The 12,130-nt window shown below is 36.0% G+C and overlaps 1 protein-coding gene across 5 annotated transcripts in view; it reads left to right on the top strand.

The window, feature by feature from the left end:
* Positions 1-12,130, top strand: part of RC3H1 (ring finger and CCCH-type domains 1) — a 93,405-nt gene that overhangs the window by 51,431 nt on the left and 29,844 nt on the right. For all 5 annotated transcript variants that reach the window (XM_063627319.1, XM_063627322.1, XM_063627324.1 and 2 more), the window contains exons 8-13: positions 313-431; positions 2,310-2,422; positions 7,812-8,093; positions 8,739-8,953; positions 10,829-11,199; positions 11,679-11,846. In XM_063627319.1, the coding sequence (XP_063483389.1) occupies positions 313-431; positions 2,310-2,422; positions 7,812-8,093; positions 8,739-8,953; positions 10,829-11,199; positions 11,679-11,846 (1,268 nt within the window). The remainder of the gene's footprint in view (positions 1-312; positions 432-2,309; positions 2,423-7,811; positions 8,094-8,738; positions 8,954-10,828; positions 11,200-11,678; positions 11,847-12,130) is intronic.

Here is a 12,130-nt window from a genome sequence, read left to right as displayed (position 1 = left end):
TTCAGCAGTCCCTGTCGCTTGTTGTCTCCTCAACACTAAGAGTCTAATGACAGTTACCACTATTGTGTGGCCTATTTACCTCTTTCATGTTACCTTTCTTGTTCCTATGGTTATTTCAGTTTGCAACCCCAGCTTTGAAAGAATATGTCCATTCCTTTAAAATGATGGTTAGGTGAATAACCTATTATCTAAAAAGCTAAGGTGTGAAGCTTGATTTCACTGAAATGTTGTCAACTAACTCTTTTATTAATTTGATATTAGGGAAAATATTGAGTAACATTAGAGTTTAAAACATTATCATTGGTTGTATAGATGCTCCTCCTCCTACTTGGGAACAGCTGGAAAATGGGCTGGTTGCTGTGCGTACAGTGGTACATGGGCTGGTTGATTATATCCAGAACCACAGCAAAAAAGGAGCAGATCAGCAGCAGGTAAGGAAGCTGTTTAAAACTTAGAGTTACCCCACTGTGGATATGCCTTAAAACTATAGGTAAACCACTGTGGGTATACCTACAGATACAAAGCCAAAAAGATGACATGAATATTTTGAGACTCTGACTATAGAAACTATAAATTACCTTGGCATGGTTAACAGTTTACTGCATTAGGCTGGTAATTTTATCTGACAATATTGACATTAAGTAATCCTTATTGATCTGGTGTCATGCTGGGGTCAGTCTTCACATTGGATATGGCAGCATTTGATGGAGAAAATGGATTCAGTGCTGAAGTTTATTCCATTTATATAAGATTATTATTCTCTTTAGTTTGTTTAACATTTTGGTTTGACAATAAGTATCACTTTTTAGTGCTAATACTGTGTCTTTCCAATGCTGTTCAAATTTCTATATATTTTCTTATTAATATTTTAAGATTTTTTTCATTCATAATGTCTGTTATGCCATTGGGCCAAATTTCCCTCAAAGTTTTTAGATGAAATATGACTGTAGAATATAATAACTTCTTATAGCTAGAGTTTTAAATTTTATTCCCAGTAATTTTATTTTGCTCTCAGGATTTATATTAGGTTCATTAGATCTTTTATTTTGCAGTAGTAAGCCTGTGAACGTAAAACTCTTAATTTACCTGGTTCAGGTAAATATCAATAGATTACTCAGTATTCCTTTTTGCTTAAGAGGCAAGAAATATAAAAATTATCCTGCTAAGTAAAATAATCTGGATATGATTTTCCTAACCTAACACAGGTCAAAGCTTTATTTATGAATAGGCATAAAATAAAGGAGAACCTACAGTTTTTAACTCTCTGTTTCATTAGACATCTTGAAGAAAATAACAAACGTAATGAGACTAACCTTTAAAGTCTGCCATATAGTGATAAAATACACTAAATTTTGTCCAATTTAGTGTTGTGTCTCATATTTCATTAACTTTCCAATCCATCCTCCTGCCTTATCCTTGAGTTGTAAATAATAAGTGTCATTTGTACTTTCGGAACTATTTTAAGTTCTTCGTATATTATTCTGCATGTCAAGAAGTAGTTACAGAATATTCTTTGATTATAGGGCCTTTTGTAGTTTTTGTGGTATGTTGTATAGAAACATACATATAGCTATATTGAACATTGTACAAAACAAATATTAGAAGATAATTATATATTTGAAAGTCTTAAACTACAGTGGTTTGTTTTTTCATTATAAAATGTGGAAATGGGCTGGGCACAGTGGCTCACACCTGTAATCCCAAGCACTTTGGGAGGCTGAGGCAGGCGGATCATCTGGGGTCAGGAGTTTGAGACCAGCCTGGCTAACATGGTGAAACCCTGTCTCCACTAAAGATACAAAAATTAGCCAGGTGCAGTGGTGGACACCTGTAATCCCAGCTATTTGGGAGGCTGAGGCAGGAGAATCGCTTGAGCCAGGGAGGCAGAAGTTGCAATGAGCCAAGATTGCACCACTGCCCTCCAGCCTGGGCAACAGAGTAAGACTCCTTCTCAAAAAAAAAAAAAAAAAAAAAAAAAGTGGAAATGAGATCATAGTGCCCCCATGAGCTTTCTTTTTCCGTATAAAACAAGTATAAGAATGCCTATGAGATTAAAGAATTTATATGATGCTACTTGTTTGAGAATTAATATCAACATATCAGAAAAATTAGGACTACCTTCTTTGTTTTTGCTTTATTTATATTTGGACTTTGAAACTTCAGACAGAAGGGCACTTTTGCTCTTGGTAATCTAAATAAATATGTGAATTACTTATCTAGATTATCAAGATCCTAAAATGACAACACAAAATTTATGTTTTTTTTTTGTGGGGGTTATTACACATCTAATGTTTTGATTTTGGTTTTAGCCTCCACAGCATAGCAAATACAAAACATACATGTGTCGAGATATGAAGCAGAGAGGAGGATGCCCTCGTGGGGCCAGCTGTACATTTGCACACTCACAGGAGGAACTGGAAAAGTAAGTGTGAAAGTCAGGAGACTTTGGAATAAGGTATAAGTGGAATAATTTGCTGACATACAGAAATACAGAAAGAGTAGTTGCTTTATCTTAAACAAATAGGACATTTTTAGAATGTAACACAGCTTGAACATTCCTATTCTGAAAATCAGAAATGCTTCAAAATCCAAAAATGCTTGAAAGCCAACTTGACACCACAAGTTGAAAATTCCACACCTGACCTTGTGATGGATAGCAGTCAAAACTTCATGCACAAAATTATTTAAAATGTATAAAATTACTTTCAGACTATGTGTAAAAGATGTATATGAAATATAAATGAATTTTGTGTTATATATTTGGGTCTTATTCCCAAGACATCTCCTTATGTATATGCAAATATTCCAAAATCCAAGACAAATCCAAAACTTGAAACACTTCTGGTCTCAAGCATTTCAGGTAAGAGATATTCAACCCGTACATAATTTTTAAAAATGAAAAGCAGTTTCTTCAGTTTTTATTGCATCATGCCTATAGATAGGAAACTATTTTATGATTAGCTAAATCTAAAAGTGGGTCATTTTCACTACAAAAAATTAAAATTCTAATAATTTTAATCAATTTTAATTTAATTGCATAATGTATTTCCAGTGGAAAATTTTGCCCTTGGCTCAGTTTAACAGATTCTTTTAAACTTCAAGGACAAGATAATTTCAGGGATGTTAAATTTTTCAGCTCATTGAAGAAAGAAAGGAAAAGCCTCTTAATTTTTTTATTTTTATATTTTATTTTTTTTTATTTTTTAAAAATAGAGACAGAGTCTCCCTATGTTGCCCAGGCTGGTCTCAAACTCCTGCGCTTAAGGGAGCCTCCTGCCTTGGCCTCCCAAAGTGCTAAGATTACAGGCAGGAGCCACCACACCCACCACCTCTTAATTTATTTGTAAATCCAATGTAACACTTTCATTAAATTTGACAAAGATAACACAATTAAAACTGCAAATCTATTGCACGTGTTAATATTAAAAATCTCTAAAATTTAAATATAATTCAGTAATACATTACAATAGATGCCATGTCTATGGGCATAACACCCTGAATCCACCTGAGCTCACTGATCTCGGAAGCTAAGCATGGTCAGGCCCAGTTAGTAGTACTTGGATGGGAGACTACCTGGGAATATTGGGTGCTGTAGTTTTTTTTTTTTTTTAATATAAATAATATAATTTTTTTTAAAGAAAAGAAAATAGATGCCATGAGTCTGCAAAAGTAGTACAATATACTTCTCACAACTTAGAAAATAACATGATAATATCCAAAAAATGCCAAAGACTTTTGAATAAAATTGAATGTCAATTAAAAATCAAATTCCAGCCAGGCGCCGGTGGCTCACACCCGTAACCCCAGCACTTTGGGAGGCTGAGGCGGGCGAATCACAAGGTCAAGAGATTGAGACCATCCTGGCCAACACTGTGAAACCCCGTCTCTACAAAAATACAAAAATTAGCTGGGTGTGGTGGCATGCGCCTGTAGACCCAGCTACTCGGGAGGCTGAGGCAGGAGAATCGCTTGAACCCTCGAGGTGGAGGTTGCAGTGAGCCGAGATTGCGCCATTGCACTCCAGCCTGAATGACAGTGCGAGACTCTGTCTCCAAAAAAAAAAAAAAAAATCAAAATTCCTTAATACAACAGAAATATCATACTTTCTCAGCATGGTAACAAATTATATTGTAAATCAGAAGCCAACATAATAGTATGATGCTTAATTAGTAAAATATTCAATTCACTCTCTTTAAAGTCAAGGATAAAGCAAAATTTTCTGCTAGTAATTAGTAGTAAAATTTTCTACCACTGTTATTTAACATTGTGGAAGTAGTAGCTAATGTATGTAAGAAAGAATAAAATAGCCATAAAATTATTGGGAAAAATTTTAGTACTAGAAACAAAAGAAATGAGAATTTAGTAAGATGGCAAATTTTAAAAATCACAAAAATGAATTGCCCTCATGTAAACTAAAAAGAGAAACATAACCAATTTAAAAATAAGCTAAAATTAAGGATCTCTTCCAGGGTATATATAAATTGAACCAATAAATTACCTAGGAACATAAGAGAAATATTGAGTAAACATATTGTGTTCTTGGATAAGGTTTGACGCTATAAAAGTTTCATTTTCCCATAAACAACAAATTCCAAGAAATCCTAATTTAAATCTCACCATGATAATGTTAAGATCCTATCAAAAATTCACTTGTAAAGAATAAATAGGTACAAATAGCCAGGAAAATTCGGAAAATTCTGAAAAAGAAGTTTTCGACTGGAACTAGACTAATAACTATTAACCTGTATTATGGACTACAGTGAATAAAAGACTATAGCCTTTTGCGTAGGAATAGATAGATTAATGAAATGCAATAGAGAATCTAGGAGGAGTTTGAGATGCATATAGGAGCTTAGCATATGTGCTAAAAGGTGGCATTTCACATCAGTGACCAAATGAATGATGGAAAATAACTCACCTATTTGAAAAATAGAACTGGATTCTTACCACGATCTTTATACTAAAATGAACTCTAGATGTATAAGAGATTTAAATATTTAGGAAGGCAAGAAACTACAGAGTAGTAAGAGGGTTTTTGTTTGTTTTTAGTTATTAAATAAGGAAAGAAGGAAAGGTTTTTTTTAAGAACTGCAACCCAGCATCCATAAAGGAAAAGATTGATACATTTGATTACATAAAAACTATAAAACTAAGATATGGTACAAATACAGTTTTTTATGAAAAACTTGATGAGGAAATGACATACAGAGGGCCGATACCCTAACATAAAATGAGCTCTTACAAATCTAAGCAGGAGAGGAACCAATAGATTTATGGATCATAAACATAGTTTACAGAAGAAATACTAATGGCCAATTATCCTGTGAAACTATGTTCAGTCTCACTAGTTGTTAAAGAAATGCAAATTAAAGCAACTTAGTATTTTTGGACTACCAAATTAACAAGACCAATACTACCCAGTATTTGATGAGGTTTTGAAAGACATTTTCCTTCATGATCAGTAGGACTTAAAATAGTTTTAGAGAGCAGTATGACAAAAATTTCTAATTTGTGTGCTCTTTGACCTCATTCTGCCTTTGCTTATTTGGTTATTCACACAAGGTGCAAGTACATGTTCATAAATATCTGTTACTTTTTTTTTTTTTTTTTTTTAGACAGGGTCTCACTCTGTCTCCCAGGCTGGAGTGCAGTGATGCGATCATGGCCCACTGCAGTCTCGACTTCCAGGCTCCAATGATCCTCTCACCTCAGCCTCCTGAGAAGCTGGGACCACAGGTGCATGCCACCATGCCCAGCTAATTTTTGTATTTTTGGTAGAGACAGTTTTCTCATGTTTCCCAGGCTATTCTTGAACTCCTAAGCTCAAGTGATCCACCCACCTCAGCCTCCCAAAGTGCTGAGATTACAGGCGTGAGCCACTGTGCCCAGCACATTATTTTAATAGCCAAAAAAAACCCAACCAGCCTAAAATGAACTGACATAAAGGGATATCTAAGATTAGTAAGTGGAGGGAAAAATTAGCAGTAATATATGACTCAACTGCTGCAAATAATAATCTTATATGAATATAAAGCTAATGTATAAAGGAACAATTCCATATAATGATATACCAGACTTTCAACAATAATTATCCCCGAGGGATAGTTTTCTCCCCAACCTCAGAAATTTGTCAGTTGTGGGAAATGTGGAAAAATAGCATTATTACTCTGATGGGGTTTTATTTATTTTTTTATTTACTTTTTTTTGTTTTTTGAGACAGGGTCTCGCTCTGTCGCCCAGGCTGGAGTGCAGTGGCACAATCTCTGCTCACTCACTGCAACCTCCGCCTCCCGGGCTCAAGCAATTCTCCTGTCTCAGCCTCCTGAGTAGCTGGGACTACAAGTGCCTGCCACCACACCTGGCTAATTTTTGTATTTTTAGTAGAGATGGGGTTTCACCATATTGGTCAGGCTGGTCTCGACTCCTGACCTCAGGTGGTCTGCCCGCCTCATCCTCCCAAAGTGCTGGGATTACAGGTGTGAGCCACCGTGCCAAGCTGAGGTTTTATTTTTGAAAATAAAAATGCATTAGCAGTTGTAAATGGACTTGCTTTCATTGTTGAGGAACAAAGATCCTGGAGTCTGATGGCTTATATTTTTTCCTTTGGTTAGATTTCAGAATCAATGTGCTTGTTGTACCACAGCATCTGTTTAAACTTAGGCAATTATTCTGTATTGGTTCCATTAACCTACTTTTAAAATAACTTTAATTTTGTATTGGCATACATAACATCAGCATCTCTGAAGCAGTTCTAATAAAAGTCACTATCCTTAATTGCTTAAAATTTTTTTTTGAAACAGGGTCTCACTGTGTTGCCCAGGCTGGAGTACAGTGGTGCAAACTTGGCTCACTGCAACCTCTGCCTCAGGCTCAAGTGATCCTCCCACCTCAGCCTCCCGAGTAGCTGGGACCACAGGCATGCACCACCACACCTGGTTAAGTTTTTATATTTTTGGTAAAGACAAGGTTTCACCATGTTGCTCAGGCTGGTCTCAAACTCCTGAGCTCAAGTGATTCGCCCACTTCAGCCTCCCAGAGTGCTGGGATTACTGATGTGAGCCACAGTGCCTGGCTGCTTAAATTTTTTAACAGAATAAATGATAAATGTTTCACAGTGCATACTGGCTTTGTTTTTCTTTTATTCCTAATTTTTAACATTGGCTCATTGTATCCCAAGGCATTTGAGGGAGAGCTGAAGTAAAATATTTCAGAAGCTATCTTCTAAAGATTTTTCTACTAGCTTCTCCAATAAGTTTTAGAAATACAAATGTCCACAGAAATATATTATAGCAAAAATATTAATAGCATAATTTATAATATGACAAATGTTACTCTTTTTTTTGAGACAGAATCTCGCTCTATCGCCAGGCTGGAGTTCAGTGGTGTGATCTCGGCTCACTGCAACCACTGCTTCCCAGGCTCAAGCGATTCTCCTGCCTTAGTCACCCGAGTAGTTGGGACCACAGGCACATGCCACCACACCCAGCTAATTTTTGTATTTTTAGTAGAGACGGGGCTTCACCATGTTGGCCAAACCGGTCTCAATCTTAACCTTGTGATCCGCCCGCCTCGGCCTCCCAAAGTGCTGGGATTACAGGCGTGAGCCACAGCACCCGGCCTATGTTACACATTTTTATGAGGAATTTTATACTTAATATGTCTTGCTGCTAGAGATTTTATGCAAAATATACACACTGATAGAGTTAATGTTTCAAGAGAGAATATTTCTAAAAAATAATGTTAAGTACATTTTAGTTCTTGGTTTTGCTTTTATATTTGCTTTTTGATATGTGCCTATGCTTTTTATATAGATTTCGTAAAATGAACAAGCGCCTGGTTCCGAGAAGACCCTTGAGTGCCTCTTTGGGTCAACTTAATGAGGTGGGCCTGCCTTCAGCAGCTATCCTTCCAGATGAAGGTGCAGTGGATCTCCCTAGCAGAAAACCTCCTGCTCTGCCAAATGGAATTGTATCAACAGGGAATACAGTAACACAGCTTATTCCACGAGGAACAGACCCCAGCTATGATTCTAGTCTGAAACCAGGAAAAATAGATCATCTGAGCAGTAGTGCTCCTGGATCCCCTCCTGACCTGTACGTCATTTTTCCTAACTCTTATTTCAAAATTTCTTCTTCATAAAGTTGAAGGAAGATAGAATAATTAATGTTTGGGATTAAAAAAAAAAAAAAAAACATGATTTTTTTTTTTTTTTTGGCCTTTATTTTGTTGCTTTTTTATTTCCCATGCTAGTGTTTTTTAAGAAACAATTAGCATAGCCAGGCATGGTGGCTCGTGCCTATAATCCCAGCACTTTGGGAGGCTGAGGTGGACGGGTCACTTGAGGCCAGGAGTTCGAGGCCAGCCTGGCCAACATGATGAAACCCATTTCTACTAAAAATACAAAAATTAGCCAGGCATGGTGGCACATGCCTGTAATCCCAGCTACTTGGGAGGCTGAGGCATGAGAATCGCTTGAACCTAGGAGGCGGAGGTTGCAGTGAGGCGAGATTGCATCACTGCACTCCAGCCTGGGCAACAGAGCCACAGAGTGAGACTCTGTCTCAAAAAATAAGAAACAATTAACATAGGGGAAATAAGATTAAAAAATTGAAATTTTGTAGAAGGGAGGACTATTAGAATAAGTGAGTTTCCCAAATTGTAGCAATCTTTTTTACTTGTAACAATTTATGCACATGAGAAGTATTTTTTAAACAACTTCCATAATATTATTCCCTTAGGCTAGAATCTGTTCCTAAGAGTATTTCTGCCTTACCTGTGAATCCACATCCTATACCTCCAAGGGGGCCAGCAGATCTGCCTCCAATGCCTGTTACCAAACCACTTCAGATGGTACCTCGAGGTTCTCAGTTATATCCAGCACAACAGACAGATGTTTATTATCAGGATCCTCGAGGAACAGCTCCACCATTTGAACCAGCACCTTATCAGCAGGGTAACGATTTTTCATTTACATTGCTCACTTTTCTTAGGAATTATCAGAACTGTTCAGGTCAGAGTGATCATTTACACAGTAGCCTCTTTAAGATAAGTAAATGTATAAATGCATTTTTTAATACTTCGGAAAAATTGAGATTTTATGATTAGCTAAATACTATGAAATAAATGAAACAAAGTAATAAAAAACCACCATATCTACTAAAAGCAGTTGCATAATACATGTGTTCATATATAATATTTATGGAAATAACAAGTCACACAAATAGGCAATGGAAATTTGCTGAGTAAGGCAGCATATATTCTCCTGACCAAAATTTTCTTCAAGCATGAAAAAAGAATTAATATTATAGTGTGTGTAAATTAAACACCCACAGTACATTTTTCTTCCTTTTAATTATTATTTTTCTGGGCCCTATAATATATATGAAAAAATGCAGCAAACACACCTTTAGAGAGTTTACAGAATAGAATAAATAATGGTAAAGAACAGAAAACTGTTTATATGCGTGAGTAGTAGATGCGTGTGTGTGGTGTTTATGTATGTGTTAAAAATTAAGTGATCTGTTGTGGTTAATATTAGCTTGATAGAGATTGACTGAAAGACTCAAGGGAGATCATTGAGAACTTGAGGAATCAAAAAGACTTAATGGAAGAAATGCCCTAAATAGAGGTATTTGGAGTAGAAAAAAAAATTATGAATGGATTGGAAAAATGAAAGTTGAGTTAGGAGACTGTTAATCCTGTTGTGAGTATTGAGGAATTAGTGTGATGGGAAAGGAGAAGGGATTTCAAAAATAGACAAATTTGAAAATTAGCCAGCTTTAATGATAATACCAGGTATGGAGAATGAAGGAAAGAAAATAAACTAACGTTTTACATATACAATTTATATGTAAAATAAACACTGAATGATTTTAACTGTTGGATCTCTCTGTCAGAAGCAGTATAGTACTATAATTTTTAAAACGGGAATAGATTAAAAGTGCCCTCTTCTTTTTCCGAGTCTGTCATTTAATTTTGAATCATGTTGTCTTCTCTACATTCAATCATGAGAATGTTTTTTAATTGATATGGCATTACTAATTCATGCAAAATATGATAAAACGTGATTTGTATCTTCCTTTTGGCCATCCATTATAGGAAAAATGCAACTATTTTTTTGTAGCCTGGTTTCAATTTTAGGTAAATTATTTTACCTATGTTAAGCAGAAAGAGATTTAGTGCAGGAGTTAGGTGCCTGCCATATTGGTGGAGGTACTAAAGAAGCAAACAATGCTCCAGAGCTAGCTGCCAAGAGAACTTGTTACAATGAGGAAGCAGTAGAAGTAGAAACTTCTGTCCTAACTACTTAATTCCAAGATCATGTCATTTGAGGCAAAAGTCTGAAAATTGAGAAACTATTGCCACAACTGTTGTCTCAAGAACTGTAGAGCCAAGCAGTAGCTACTAATCTGCACCAGCAAAACTGGCCTTTTGTGTTCCATGTCCTCCCAGTCATTTCAGTTTCAAATTCAGAACTCATGCAAGTGATTGATTTGTGGAACCTGACTTCAAGGATATCTGGGAAATGTAGTTTTTTTTTGTTTTCCCATGTCTTCATTGCATTAAGACACACCAGAAAGAGGGTCAAACAATGAGAGCCAATCTACTATTACAGATTATAAGTAGGGTAGTTTTTTCAGTGACTTTTACAGATAATTTTTGCTTATTTTTTAAAAAGCTTACCTGATTATATAAGCAGATGGAAAACTTCTAAAGAAATAAGTAGATTACCAATACTTTAGTGTTTCAGTATTTTAAAAGGTAAAATCTTACATAGAAAACTAAATTGGCTCATTATTGCCTTTGGGTCCTCTTTTGTATTATACAGGTATGTATTATACTCCACCACCACAATGTGTGTCCCGCTTTGTCCGACCTCCACCATCTGCTCCTGAACCTGCTCCTCCCTACTTGGATCATTATCCACCCTACCTCCAAGAACGTGTTGTAAACTCTCAGTATGGCACACAGCCACAGCAGTACCCACCTATATACCCATCTCACTATGATGGCCGTCGAGTGTACCCTGCTCAGTCTTACACAAGAGAAGAGATATTCCGAGAAAGCCCTATACCCATTGAGATTCCACCTGCAGCAGTACCATCGTATGTACCAGAATCCAGAGAAAGATACCAACAGATTGAGAGTTACTATCCAGTGGCTCCTCATCCAACTCAGATCAGACCTTCGTACCTCAGAGTATGCTGTATTTTTTTTATTACATAGACTTAATTTAACTATTGCTTGCTGTGATTCCTTACTTTTTATGCAATGACAATAACCCTTTGATGACTTCTTTTTTATAAGAGAGGTTTTTTTTTTTTAAATCTTTTCAGAATTTGGGTAGGTTTTTTTTTTAAACTATATAATGAGAAAAAAATCTGCCTCCTCCCCCTCAATTAACCTTTCTTAGTTTCTGAACTTTAGATGGTTTAATTAACAATTCTAGATCTACTTGGAAATTATGACCAAATAAAAGAAACCTAAATTTAGCTATTTGGAAGATCTTGAGAATTTGGGGGGTTTTGTTTTACTTTGTTTTATTAAGTGTTGGTGTTCCCAAATGCTAAGAAGGGTATACAAGCTGTTTCATAACTTAAAATATACACTGAGTATATTAAATGAATTAATCTGTCCTGAAATTTTCTTTCAATTTTAACTAATCTTTCTATTTTTAGGAACCTCCTTATAGCCGGCTTCCTCCTCCTCCCCAGCCTCATCCTAGTCTAGATGAACTACATCGCCGACGAAAGGAAATAATGGCCCAGCTAGAGGAAAGAAAGGTTATCTCTCCACCTCCTTTTGCACCTTCACCAACCTTGCCTCCTACCTTTCATCCGGAAGAAGTAAGCAAATCATTTTTAGTCTCATTTATCAGTGTTTTTGTGTGTGTGTCCGGTTTAAGTCATCTTTGCCTATTCCCAGTGGTATGAAGATTTTTTTCCTGTTTTCTTCTAAAAGGTTTATTATCATTTAGCTCTACAATCCATCTAGAACTGATTTTTGTATGTATGTAATGTAATGTATTAGGAGTCAAGATCCCTTTTTTTGTTGTTCCTGTAAGGCATTGACTCAGCACAATTTAATGAAATCGGCATGCTTTCCCTGGTGTCCTGTTTCATCATAATCA

Source organism: Symphalangus syndactylus, chromosome 12 (genome assembly GCF_028878055.3).
Source record: "Symphalangus syndactylus isolate Jambi chromosome 12, NHGRI_mSymSyn1-v2.1_pri, whole genome shotgun sequence".
Lineage (NCBI taxonomy): Eukaryota > Metazoa > Chordata > Mammalia > Primates > Hylobatidae > Symphalangus > Symphalangus syndactylus.
This window is presented reverse-complemented; position numbering and strand designations above follow the sequence as displayed.